Source organism: Penicillium riverlandense (genome assembly GCF_028828495.1).
Source record: "Penicillium riverlandense strain IBT 135883 chromosome Unknown utg000008l_segment0_segment0, whole genome shotgun sequence".
In the NCBI taxonomy this organism is placed as follows: Eukaryota; Fungi; Ascomycota; class Eurotiomycetes; order Eurotiales; family Aspergillaceae; genus Penicillium; species Penicillium riverlandense.
The window spans coordinates 1257032-1269926 of NW_026643199.1; the positions used below are offsets into that span (position 1 = coordinate 1257032).

The 12895-nt window shown below is 53.2% G+C and overlaps 8 protein-coding genes across 8 annotated transcripts; 6 read left to right on the top strand and 2 right to left on the bottom strand.

Moving 5' to 3' along the window:
* Positions 1–729: 729 nt before the first annotated feature.
* On the top strand, positions 730–1824 carry N7474_009499 (uncharacterized protein; the record flags this gene model as incomplete). The annotated part of the gene is made up of 2 exons (XM_057200909.1): positions 730–786; positions 844–1824. 2 exons carry the CDS (start codon positions 730–732, stop codon positions 1822–1824), a joined length of 1038 nt encoding a protein of 345 aa, XP_057048896.1.
* Positions 1825–1999: 175 nt separating this feature from the next.
* N7474_009500 (dolichyl-phosphate beta-D-mannosyltransferase) lies at positions 2000–2797 on the bottom strand (the record flags this gene model as incomplete). Its single annotated transcript, XM_057200910.1, has 2 exons — positions 2000–2633; positions 2694–2797. 2 exons carry the CDS (start codon positions 2795–2797, stop codon positions 2000–2002), a joined length of 738 nt encoding a protein of 245 aa, XP_057048897.1.
* A 294-nt stretch (positions 2798–3091) lies between these two features.
* N7474_009501 (uncharacterized protein) lies at positions 3092–4552 on the top strand (the record flags this gene model as incomplete). The annotated part of the gene is made up of 3 exons (XM_057200911.1): positions 3092–3177; positions 3237–4308; positions 4358–4552. The coding sequence occupies 3 exons, from the start codon at positions 3092–3094 to the stop codon at positions 4550–4552; spliced, it is 1353 nt and encodes a 450-aa protein (XP_057048898.1).
* A 232-nt stretch (positions 4553–4784) lies between these two features.
* On the bottom strand, positions 4785–5747 carry N7474_009502 (uncharacterized protein; the record flags this gene model as incomplete). The annotated part of the gene is made up of 1 exon (XM_057200912.1): positions 4785–5747. The coding sequence occupies one exon, from the start codon at positions 5745–5747 to the stop codon at positions 4785–4787; it is 963 nt and encodes a 320-aa protein (XP_057048899.1).
* Positions 5748–6030: 283 nt separating this feature from the next.
* N7474_009503 (hemolysin III family protein) lies at positions 6031–6978 on the top strand (the record flags this gene model as incomplete). Its single annotated transcript, XM_057200913.1, has 1 exon — positions 6031–6978. The coding sequence occupies one exon, from the start codon at positions 6031–6033 to the stop codon at positions 6976–6978; it is 948 nt and encodes a 315-aa protein (XP_057048900.1).
* A 745-nt stretch (positions 6979–7723) lies between these two features.
* Positions 7724–9064, top strand: N7474_009504 (Zn(II)2Cys6 transcription factor domain-containing protein; the record flags this gene model as incomplete). Its single annotated transcript, XM_057200914.1, has 2 exons — positions 7724–8071; positions 8138–9064. 2 exons carry the CDS (start codon positions 7724–7726, stop codon positions 9062–9064), a joined length of 1275 nt encoding a protein of 424 aa, XP_057048901.1.
* A 308-nt stretch (positions 9065–9372) lies between these two features.
* N7474_009505 (SDR family NAD(P)-dependent oxidoreductase) lies at positions 9373–10452 on the top strand (the record flags this gene model as incomplete). Its single annotated transcript, XM_057200915.1, has 4 exons — positions 9373–9544; positions 9595–9782; positions 9845–9996; positions 10065–10452. 4 exons carry the CDS (start codon positions 9373–9375, stop codon positions 10450–10452), a joined length of 900 nt encoding a protein of 299 aa, XP_057048902.1.
* Positions 10453–10886: 434 nt separating this feature from the next.
* Positions 10887–12841, top strand: N7474_009506 (Zn(II)2Cys6 transcription factor; the record flags this gene model as incomplete). The annotated part of the gene is made up of 3 exons (XM_057200916.1): positions 10887–10991; positions 11041–11768; positions 11827–12841. The coding sequence occupies 3 exons, from the start codon at positions 10887–10889 to the stop codon at positions 12839–12841; spliced, it is 1848 nt and encodes a 615-aa protein (XP_057048903.1).
* Between the last annotated feature and the right edge of the window lie 54 nt (positions 12842–12895).

Consider the following 12895-nt stretch of genomic DNA (forward strand, 5'->3'; position numbering starts at 1 on the left):
TGGACAGACTCAACCGCGTGGTCCACTTGTACGAAGTATGACCTAGTCTTTCTATCTAATCATTTGAGGTTTATTTTTGGTCAATAGGATCTTCGGTAAGGCTGTCCTGAGAAGAACAAGTATAGCGCAGACGTCGTTTGAATTGGAGATAAGTAGTAGTTAATAGGGACATTGGCCCATTCTCGCTTGGCAAAAGCCTGACAATTCCTAATGACATATCTTCCTTCTCCCTACTGCTTCAAATTATATACATGAGGGGAAATGACGGAATAGAGCCTCTGCAAATTTAGTGCCGGTAGTGGTACACCCCCAAGTGTAATCACGTATATCGGTAATAAGCCCAGCTCCCACATAGTACTTCGCACTGTTAGAAGCATAATTAGGGATGCTGTTCAGATATGTAGCAATCCGATCTTCCATATTAACCTGGGAACCAGAGAATTGTGCCACCTGACACCACAGAGACGAGCCTACTGGGAAGCCCGGGAGCAAAGGAATATGCGTTAACGTTGCGTAGTCGGATCGTTTCACTTTGAACGCGAACCTACTGACATCGCTTGAAATGTCAAGCTTCAACTCTTACATATTATCGTTGATGAGAGTTCCTCACGTAGACTACTTGCGTATAGATTGACCTAACGTAACCCAAAGTGGAGCCCGACACGACCCCAACCGTTTATCTATGGCCCACCTCAATCTAGCTTCGTTCTTTCTACATACACCAGCACTATGTCCTCCTCAGCAGCTAATCGCGGATTATCACACCGCGGGGTCCTCCATGAATATGTATGACGTTCGCTTGACCCGCCGGGAAGAATGACAAGCTAATGGAATGCCCGTTAGGCTCCCCGCCTCGTAGCATTCGAGTTCGCCTCGCCCGCCGAAACAGGCAATAAACAGAACAGCCTCATCTTCATCGGCGGTCTCACCGACGGATTCTGCACCGTCCCTTACGTCTCCAAGCTTGCCGAAGCTCTGGAGGAGACAGAATGGTCGCTCTTCTCGATCCTGCTCTCTTCATCCTACGGCGGCTGGGGCGTCGGCAGTCTCGACCGCGACGTCGAGGAGATCGCGCAGTGTGTGCGGTACATTCGGGACCTGAAGGCTTCTCGGTTGCCGAGGGCCCCGTCGAAATCGGGCAAGATTGTGATCATGGGTCATTCGACCGGCAGCCAGGATGTGCTGCACTATATCTACTCAGCTAACCCGCTTCTGGCCAACGAATTGCAGAAGGGCGTTCAGCATATGGCCCGGCCAGAGCTCGATGGTGCAATTCTGCAGGCACCGTGTTCGGATCGAGAGGCGTTTATGATACACATGGAGGCATCGGCTGAGTCGCATACAACCCGAGCTGTTTTTGACCAGCTTGTCAATTTTGCACGGACCCAGCCGTACACCGAGGACAAGAGTGACTCCCTGCTTCCGTTGAATATGACTAGCAAGCTCGGATTACCGCCTGATCCGGTCAGCGCTCGGAGATTCCTGAGTCTGGCAAGCCCGGATAGTCCCGCGAACCCGTCGGAAGATGATCTCTTCAGTTCGGACTTGAGTGACGAGCGCTTGAAGCAGACTTTCGGAATGATTGCAACCCAGGGGATCATGCGATCCAAGCTTATGGTGTTGTATTCGGGCGAAGATGAGTATTGTCCAAAGTGGGTGGACAAGGAGGAGTTGCTTCAGAGGTGGAAAGCAGCCGCGGAAGCTGGTGGTGCTTCTTGGGATGCGGAGAACAGCGGGATCATTGCTGGCGCAAGCCACAATGTCAAGTCGATTGGCCAGACGGAATTGGTTGAGCGGGTGCTACGCTATCTGCAGAGTCTATGAATGGAGCTCCCGGATGAAGAGAGATAGGAATTCGCCGTTAAATCACAAATTAAGGAGGAGAAAGATCAAAACACCACCCCAACAGGGTACAATCGAAGAGACAAAAGAAAATCGAAGATCGGGGGGTATATGACCGAGTTAGAGATCAACCCGGCTCGTAATAATCACACAAAGCTCAAACCTTCAGCCAGAGGTTCAGCACGCCCTTGAGGTATTCGACAATCTCCGAGCCACCCAGCTTGCTCTCCCCGTAAAGCCGATCCACAAAAGTAATAGGACACTCTGCCACCTTGTACCCCATGGCCTTCGCCCGCACCATCATCTCCATCTGGAAGCTGTATCCCTTGCTCTCGGTGCTGGTAATCACCTTCTCCAGAACACTCTTCTTGTACAGTCGGAAACTGCCGGTCAAGTCACTGACACCGGGCATCAACATGACATCCGCGATGAGGTTGGCCGTGCGCGAGGTGAACTTGCGGAACAGATCCCATCCGTACACGCCACCCTTGATGTCCCCGCGGTTGGCGTAGCGCGTGCCCGTCACGATGTCCGCATCCGTCTCCAGCTGGATCCTGATCATCTCGGGGATGAACTTCGGGTGGTGGCTGAAATCGGCGTCCATGATGATTACGAAGTTGCCCGTTGTGTATTTCAGACCGTGGATGTAGGCGGTACCTAGACCCAACTTGCCTTCGCGGGGCTTCAGCACGATGTGCTCGGGTCCGTAGAGTTTCTGGAGCTGCTTCGCGATGTCAAGGGTGCCGTCCGGGGAGCCGTCGTCGACCACGATGACCTCCCAGTCGAGTTTTCTGTAGTGAGCGATGTTAGTTGTGCAATTGGGTCAGAAAGTGGGAGGAAGTTGTCCGTACTCCTCGTTGAACGTCCTCTGGATCAGCCAGACAATAATAGGGAGGTTCCGACGCTCATTGTAGGTGGGCAGGATCACCGAGTACTTGTTCTTGGTGGCGATCATCTTGGAATTGTGCTTTACTCAAACCAACACCCAATGGGCAAAACAAAAGAGACAGAGTGGAATGGCGTCCAGGGAAGAATCGAAGAATAATAGGGAGCTTACTTAGTCCCAGTCCGCCAGCTTGCCAGTTGCGGCCAGACCCACCGCTGACCGCTCCCGGCAGAAACGGGGCCTTATCACGCGCATCGGAGCAGGACAAACAGACAAACACATCCATTGCTCGTCGGGCAACATGGACTCGGTCTCGACAAAACACCATCGCAATGCCTCCAGGTGTAAGAGTGTTCCTGTATAATGATTCTGTCTGGAATCCTAATTAACGCCTTTCCAGCTTCACGGCCTCGGAGTGCCACCCGCGGCCCGTTAGATGGAGCAGAACAGTAAGCCATGAGCTCTGGAATTAGATCACTAGCATCACAGACAAGCTGACTCTGGCCAGCCCACTTTCCCCCACCTTGCCCGCTTCTCCCGCTTCACCACTACGACTATTGCCCAGTATCGATGACTTTTCGGGGGATACATTCCACGAGTTGGATCCGCTGGCCCCCGATGATCTCCCAGAGACCTTAGGAAAGGATCTTTCCTTCCTTCTCCGACCAAACATCTACCATACACTATCTCCTATTGATATCCCGTCACCCCTGCGCTCCGAGTTTATCGTCTTGAATCCAGGCGAGCCGCTCTCCGCATCTCTGAGCGTCCTCGAGAAACTGCTAGCGGAGGGCCGGTTCCTCATCGCCGCGCATTTCGCCGGCGCCATCTTGACTTCTTCTCTGATGACGCCGACGAATATCAAAATGATTTTTGCCCTGTTTTATTCACGGCTTGCCTCCCTGGAACTGTCGGGAAATGCACTTCTCGCAGCACAGGAATCCAAGGCCCTGGAGGATCTAAACTCGAGCTTTTACTACATTGATTCCAACTTTGATAAATCGGAGACGGAAAAGGAGCGCCATCATCCCGTCGAGCATTACCTGCGCCATATCGTCCCTTGGCCACTCAGAGTTCTAGCTGTGAGGCTGCAGAGCATCGGATTTGGTGATTCCCGCAGGAGTATTGGTGGGTTATATGAGATTGGCCTCGAAGCACGGAGAGAAATTATGAGGAGCGATATTCCCGAAGCAGAAAGAGAAATCTGGAGACACAGACTAGCAGATCTTGGCCTTCGGAGCGTCAATGCGCTGGTGGAAATGGGCGATCTAGATGCGGCGAAAAGGTCACTCGATAATCTGCGGGATTCCAGTCCAGAGACCAACATGACCAAAATGAGAAAGGCGCTTCTGTTGCTGCGGATTGGGGATATAGATGCGGCCAGCAAGATTTTCAGTGCCGAGGACCAGTCCTCCAGAGAAGCTGCTCTGCTCCGGCCGCTCTTGAGTATGGCGGAGGGTCGCTATCCCACCGCAGTGGAGGAATGGCGGGCTCTTCAGCAGGAGGGAACTCGGACGGATGACGCGCTGGTCGCTCAGAACCTGGCAGTGTGCCTCCTGTACACGGGTCGACTGGATGAGGTATGTTGTACTCCCAAAACTGCTCCTGGGGCTTACTGACATACCCTAGGCTCGCGTGCTCCTTGAATCTCAAGTGTCGGCCAATCACTCCTTTAGCAGCTTGGTCTTCAACCTGTCGACGGTCTACGAGCTCTGCTCTGATGGCGCGAGTAACTTGAAAGGGCAGCTGGCTGCCTCCATCGCCCAACAGCCCGTGTCCGGGCACACGAACCTGGATCGGCCGAATGCGGATTTGAAACTATGATACTCGCAATGAAGATTTTGGTGGCCTGGGGCTCTCTGTAAAAATGCCGTTATGGTGATGATCTATTTATTCATGAAGACACAACCCGTGCTAAGAATATAGCTGCTCCCAAGAACAGCCCGATGCTTATCAACCATATTCAAAAACACACTGAAGAACCACCAAATACGCCTTACTCCTCTTCAATTATGCGAAAGTAGAGCATGAGATGCTCCTCTGCAGTCCGCAACCTCTATGATCCATCCGTCTTTCTCGGCAGTGGTCCTGGCGGAGGCCGTGGTTTGGGCTTTCGAATGATAATCCGGTCTCCTTCTCTCTGCCAGCCCAGCTTCTCCGTGTCGACCAGTTTCTCCCACGTCCAGCTTTGGTCGTTCCCCGTACAGCCACCCAATACCCAGCTGATCGGGACGCTGAGATACGCACTTCCCACAGCTTTGAGAGCATGCCTCCGAACTCGATCCACGGCCCAGTCCAGCACAGCTCGGATATAGGAATCAACACTCTTGCGGATTTGCCAAAAGACTATCCAATTGTCGTGCATCAGTGCGCGCAAGACGTCATCAACAGTCTGGGACTGGAATCCATGCTCGCGACGTGCCTGTGCGCGCAGCTCAAAGGCCGCTACCATGTCGCTCTGCCGACAGGCATAATCGAGAATGAGATATGAGACCAGCTCCTTGATCTCCGAGTCGGGCAGTGGATGTGAGGGGGAGTGCAGCTTGTCGAGGACGTGGCGCAGGGACGGGAAGTAGGATGGTGGATGTTGGGTGAGGATGGATAGGCGGATTGAGAAGACATGAACGCGCTGGGAGAAGGCGATGGGGGTGGATGCGGCCGTGGCTAGGAGGGCTTCTCGGAGCTTGCGGAGGGACAAGAGGAGGGTGGACAGCTCTGCCGAAGGTGGCGGGACACCCTTTTCGGTGGAGGGTTTTGTTTTCGTCTTTGCGGGCTGCGCGGCGGGCGGGTTGGAAGTTGCATCTGCCGAAGGACTGGTGGGCAGCGAGGCCAGTGCGGCATCCAGGTGTTTGGCGTGGCGGGCGCAGAAGCTCATGTATCGCTCGACAATCTTGTCAAAGTAGTCCTGCTGGGCTTTGTGGTCGAGCAGTTTCTTGTCGCCCTTGGACACAAACCCGACACTCTCCAGGGAATCTGCGATCGGCCGCAGCCGGCTGCCCTGGGTCTTTGGCTGCTGCATTGGTGAAGAAGGAAGAAACCACCGTATCGTTATCGGGCTATCTAACTATCGTGTTTGCACTGTTTGCCCAGCCGGGACCGAGGTTTTGCCTGTTGTGCCCCAACGAAGAACACATGCCCCAACTGTTGTATGATTTCCCTGTTTTATAGCCTCTGATACCCCCCTTTGCACTCTCTCCACGCTCCTCGCCAACTCACCAGCTGCTGTGCGTGTCCGATTCTCCGCAATTCCACCAATTTCCAACTCGCCTGCAACAGCCCTACTACGACGTTGCATGTGAGCCATGGCCCGTCAACGTCGTCCAGAGCGCAAGGACTCTGACCAGTCTACCGCTATCGCCACGGAGGTCCTGGAGACCCCGCCCAAGGTCGTCCGAAGGCTGCTGCATTGGGATGATCTACCGGCCTGGCAGCGCGACAACCAACACATTCACACGGGCTATCGGCCGCCGTCGTCCTCTTTCATCGCCTCGTTCCAATCACTTGGCTACCTTCACAATGAAACCGTCAACATATATTCTCATTTATTGCCGGGATTGATGGCCGTACCCGCGGCATATCAATTGCACCGCTCTCTCGCGCCGCGTTACCAGACAGCTGCGGATTCGGACATTGCTGCCTTCATATGCTTCTTCGCCGGCGCGGCTTTCTGTCTGAGCATGTCTGCGACCTACCACACGATCTCCAACCACTCACCTGCTGTTGCTCGGATAGGCAATGGCCTCGACTACCTCGGGATCGTGGGGCTCATCGTGGGCAGTTTTATCCCGAGTGTTTTCTACGGATTTTACTGCGTTCCCGACCTCCAGCAACTTTACTGGACCATGATCTGTACTATCGGAGCGGGCTGTGCCTGTGTCTCGATCCTTCCACAGTTCCGCACGCCTCGCTGGAGACCGTTTCGGGCGACCATGTTCGTCGGAATGGGTCTGTCTGCCGCCTTTCCTGTCCTCCATGGTCTTCAAAAGTTCGGGTTTGCTCGCATGCGGCAGCAAATTGGTCTCGAGTGGTTACTCCTCCAGGGCTTTCTGTATATTCTCGGCGCATCAATCTACGCAGCCCGAGTGCCGGAGCGCCTGCGGCCGGGTAAGTTTGACATCTGGGGTAGCTCCCATCAGATCTTTCATGTGTTAGTGGTCTGCGCAGCGGTGGCCCATCTGACAGGCTTGCTCAAGGCCTTCGACTATCGGCACAGCGGGACGGCCGAAATGTGTCAGATTCCACGCAGCTGAGCCGGGACCCTCTTTAGAAGGCCGCGCACAGCTACCGGGGGAGGTTGGACAGCATACTCATGGCAATTAGAATAGCATGAAATGAAACATTTTCACACTGTAGTGTATGTGGCGCGATCGCCTCTTCGTTGGACTCGAGGGACCCTGCTGACGAGGACCCGGACTTTCGAGGTCGGCGTGTGCGACGATGACCGCGCGATGCCTCAGAACGCAGCTGTGAAGCTCTGTAAAGAACTTGATCGGGTCAACGGAGGCCTTTTTTTTGTCTATATTTTCACATGGCAGAGGCCGGCGAGGGTTCTCCCTCGCCAGGAGCCAGACTTGTTTATTTTACTTTCGTTTACGATGTTGCATCACAGTGTGTGACGCCAGCCTGGGACCTTGAGCGTCGAGTTCGTGCGCCGCCTCCTATCACGAGCTGCACAAAAATAGGAAGACCAGCCAAGCAGATCCGTCAATGCATCAGTAGGAGGGGACCTTTTGCTTCACCTCTCATGCGCAGTGGATCAGATGGAGAGTCTGGGGTTTCACAGCGGCTGACACGGTTTATGCGGCTGTCGTCGGGTCCCAGGAATCCGAATGTCAGAGTGACATTGTTTCTGCCATGGGCGTTAGAGCTTGAACTTAGTCCTGGTTTATATACGGAGCGGACGGTCATCACAGTCATCCAAGAAATGAAGCTCCTCGAGACCCGTCAATCATCATTTCGGTCTTGCTTCTCGGAAAGTCGTTGACTATCGGTCCGATGCTGGCTGAGCCGTATGGCAATCCGTACCTGGCGCGTGATGCACCGAAACTGCGAACTGCGTGTGAGAACTGCCGACAATCCAAGGTGAAGTGTAACTTATCCGGCAAGAACGCCTGCACCCGGTGTCTACGCCACGGCCTGCAGTGTCAGTACGGATTCGCCAACCGGTCCGGCAAGCCGAAGGGCAGCAAAAACCGAGCCACGCTCCGGAAATTGGGTCAGCTTCAGGAAGAAAAGTCGGGTTGTAGATTCCGTTCGGGACGAGGGTCTGGGCCGGTGGCTGATATGGAGCCACTCGTTCCAACGGTCTATACGGGCCGATTTTCTGAGCCGCTCGACGATGATGTTAGTTTTTTCATTTCTTTCTTCTGCTGTCTTGTTTATCCATGCTAAGTCAGGATTTTTTAATAGGTGTGTTTGATGTCAGGCCAGTCGGGGTTGTGGGAAAGCTCACGAAGCTTCGACAGTGCCGCAACGCTCGAGACATCTCTCTGCCCTGGGCAACTGAGGCCCGAGACGCTACAGAGGCTGGATGGCTCAGCGTTAGCCGATGTCATGGATCCCAGCTGCGCATCTCCCCCTGCTGGATTTGAATATCCCAATACCCCTGCCACGCCCACGTTCTTATCCCAAAGTTCCATGACTGCCAAAACTTCTGGTCTGTCACTGGTGGACTCAATTTCCTCTTCCTATCTCCAGCCACCATGCGAGTGCGTGGAAAGGCACCTGTTCCACATGGACCGGCTCAGCCATCTGGTCGCTCAGCCGGTTCCGCTGCGATTCGACCACAGCCTGCAGGCTATCAGGACCTCTTTCTATGCTTGCCAAATGTTCTTGCAGTGCAGCAAGTGCGCCAAAGATAGCTCGAATTTACTCCTGACGATCTCGGCCCTCAATCTCACGTTACAGTTGTTCGAGTATTGGGTGTCGCAGGAGACATCTCGGACCTCGCGGCCGGACAGCGGACCCGGTCTTCGCTATGGATACTATGAGATCGGCTATGAAGAGAACCGGCAGATCCGCAAATTTCTCATCCGGGGCCTATTACTGCAATGCCGGAGTGTACTATCAGCGTTGAAGGTCGCCATCAACTCAGCCTCTCTTTTATCACCAAAGACGGTCGATGGTGAGAGATCTACCGGGCCGACAACAACCGAGGACCGCATCGGCTGGATGTCATTTGGTGCAACAGTCCCGGATCTGGACCCCGATTTTCTGAACAGCACCCCTGGTAGCAGCTGTCTCTTGTCCATAGTCGTGGGCTATGAAGCAACGGTGGAGGCATTTTTGTATTCGATGTCGTCGGCAGATTGTATCTGTGGTGGCATGAGAAGGTAAATGGTCATGTAATTTGTCTACTTATAGGGGCGGACATTGTCGAATTCCAGACCGTACCACGATGTTGGGAACATAATCATATTGTGCACTTTCGAGAATTATTTACTACAGAAAGAAATACACAACGTAGTTTCTTTTGAGCGCATACATATCGCCGATTTGGTTCCCCACACTTTCGGGCCATGGGCGGGCCTCGGCACTTCCATCTCGAATCGCCGACAAACAACCAGAGCCTGTATAAATCCCTGGGCCCCGCACTTTCTCCCTCACGGATTTCTTATCCATCACACATACCCAGTACAATAATAATGGCTCCTCAAGACCGTATCGCCCAGGTGAACAAGCACCTCAACTACCCTGCCGGTGTGCTGGCCGGCCAGGTCGCCATCATCACCGGCGCGGGCCAAGGCATCGGAGCCGAGGCTGCGCGGCTATTCGCCAACGAGGGTGCAAAGGTCATCGTCGCGGACATTGATGCCAGTACGTGATTTCTTCCTGGACTTCGGTTAATCAAGCTCACTCCCAAATAGAGAAGGCCAATGGCGTCGCTGACGCCATCAACGCCGTCGAGCCCGGGCGCGCCCTCGCTGTCGTCGGCGATGTCCTGGACGCCAACTACATCAATGATCTAGTGAAGCGCGCTGCCGAGTTCGGTGGCGGTAAGATCCATATCATTGTGAACAACGCCGGGTTTACATGGGACGCAGTCGTTCACAAGGTTAGTCTTCGTCTCTAACATGGATACGTGTATGAACGCCATTTCTAACGGATCACCCGCAGATGACCGATAGGCAATGGGAGACGATGCTGGCAGTGCACAACACGGCGCCCTTCCGGCTGGTGCGTGCTGCGGCGCCTTACTTCCGCGTCAAGGACAAGGAGCCGCGCGTGATCATCAACATCAGTAGCACGAGCGGCATCCACGGCAATGCGTATGTTCCTTTCCCTGTCCCTCTCACCTATTTTTGCTCCTTCGGCTAAGCGAATGAATGAATGACAGCGGCCAAACCAACTACTCCGTCGCCAAAGCCGGTGTTGTCGGCCTGACCAAGACCATCGCCAAAGAATGGGGCCCTGCCTTCGGCGTGCGCTCCAACACCATCGCCTTTGGCTACGTGACTACCCGTTTGACGGCCGCCAAGGAGGCAGGTGCTTTTATTACCCAACCCGACGGCACCAAGGTGGCCCTCGGTATCCCCGGCAAGCAGCTTGACGCTAAGAATGGCTCCGATCCTAAGGCTGCCGAGGCTAACTCCTATCCGGATATCCCGCTGCGACGCCCGGCTAGCCCTGAGGAGGCGGCGAGGTCCATTCTGGGTGTTGCTAGCCCGTGGTTCTCGTATGTTAATGGGGAGACTATCCGGGTTACTGGTGGGCGGAATATGTAGATACTTGTGGTAGGGTACTACAAATTTATTGGTTCATAGCAGCATTGCATCATAGTTTTTACCTGATAATCCAAGCTCGGCTTATTGTTCTATCATTTTGCTGCTCCTTGCTAGTCAGCTTGATGATGCTATCCGCATATACCTTGGAGGCCTCATCTAGGTCGAATTCATCTATACGAAACAAATAGACAAACATCCAATGATTTGAATAACTCTCCGATTATAATATTAAAGGCATCCCTGGTTGCATAGGTGCTAGCTTATAGTTACCTTAACCCTCACTCTACACCATGCGATATTCGCAGCTCATTGGACAAGGCCACGGCAAGAAGACCGTGGTGGGGCATCATAAACCCCCATCCATCGTCCCTCCATCACGCAATTCGATAATTTTCATTTTTCAAATACAAATATACTGCTAATGTGACGCCAACATGTCTCCATCCGCAGCAATGACGCTGCGCGACTCATTCGGCGACCGCAAAATGCCCGATATCTCGCGCAAGATCACCGCGTGTGTTCTGTGCCGGAAACTCAAGGTGAGTGCCCAGTGCTGGGGATCAATTGCCAAGCTAACACTTGTGGCAGATAAAATGCCATATGAATGATAATAAGGCGCCATGCAGTCGCTGTAAAGCTCGCGGGCTGGCATGCACGGTCAACAAGAGCTTACAGATGCTTTTGGAGAACGACGTGTCATGGAAGGAAAAGATGGAGGGCCGGATGGCTCAGCTTGAGCAGGCTCTCAGGCAGAGTACCAATCAGCCCTCTATTGTTTCTTCATTTGGTGTCAATTACTCGCCACCGTCGCAGGGCCCTGCCAATCTCGAAGCAGACAGATCCAGCATTGCACCTCATACATCTTCGGAAACATCCAGCAATGCCACATTGAATCTGTCCTGTAGTCTGGGAGCTTTTCCAGCGTCGTCAATGATTAGTCTCACGTTGACCGATATTGGGAGACAACCAGGACAGGTTTCCGATCTGGTTTCGTGTGGACTGATCCCGCACAAGGAGGCCGAGGACTTCTTCGCATTTTACAGGCAGCATCTAGACCCGTGTATTCACCATATCATTGCAGAAAGCGATACATTTCCAATCATACGAGCACGATCTCCGCTCTTACTTGCCGCCATCTGCACAGTATCTGCTCTATGCACTGGCTCGAAGCACTACGCGCATATACTCAAATACTTCACAACCCAAGTGTCTGGAAAAGTATTCTCAATTAGGCACACATTTGACGATGTGCGCGCTCTCTGCATTGGCGCTGTCTGGCTCAACGAAGTCTCGACAGCACTGAATAGTCTAGGTAAGTCCCTCTACTCCTCTCCGTCCATATTCCCAAGTATATCATCACGTCTCTAATAAAAGAAAAGCCGTCCGAATCGCAACCGAACTCGACCTCCACAGATGCATCACCAAAATGCCACACACAAAGCGTGCCTGCTACGACCGCACGCGGCTCTACTGGCTCGTCTACTTATGCGACCACCACAGCTCCCTCAGCCATGGTCGCCCGCCACTAACCCGGGACTTTCAATCATTGCGTAAACCCCGCGATTTCCTACAAAGCTACTTCACCAACCCGTCTGATATGACGCTTATCAGCCAGGTGGAGATGTGGTCACTCAGCAGCAAAGTCCTTGATATGTTTGGCGCTGATATTGAGTGGCATGTTGCCAGTCAGCGAGGCGCGGAATTGGCTCAGCTGAATGATTCGTATGAGCACTGGTATGTGGAATGGTTGGATATGCTCTCCTTCAGCGATGCATCGACGACGAATACTTTCTCGTGTCGAGTCTTCGATCTTTATTTCCACTCTGCAAGGCTATATCTCTACTCGCATATCTTCCGTGGACCGTCGCCGGAGGAAGATACAAGGTCAAAATTATCGGCTGAGTCCTCGACTGGGGTGAATCGGTTTGTTCAGGGAGCTCTGAAAAGTGCCTTGTCTATCGTCGGCTGTATAGTCGATAACACCCAGCCGTGGCCATGGCTTGAAACCCTTCCGGCATATCTGGGGACAATGATTGCTTTCGCCTGTGTCGTTTTGGTGAAAGCATCACGGCACCAGGGAGACTTGTCCCAAAATATGCTGCAAAACGGTGTAGACATCCCTGGTTATCTCCGTCGACTGGTCCAAGTACTTCGGGCATCACCAGTTGTCGATTCACCGACTCGTCCTTTATTGAATATTGCGCGGAGTCTGGAGGTAGCTACGAATAGGCAGCAGCAGCAACAGCAGGAGCATAATCACCAGACTTCTTCTGCTTTATCTTGGGACTATATCCCGGATTTGGAGATGGATTTTGGGTGCTTTGATCTGTTTACGAATGAGGAAGCTTTGGATTCCTCTGTCCAGGGAGCTGTGTGTACAGGGTTATAATTTTAGGGTCTAAAGGTGATTTCTGATGGATTTCTCCGCGAAACGCGCCCCGGG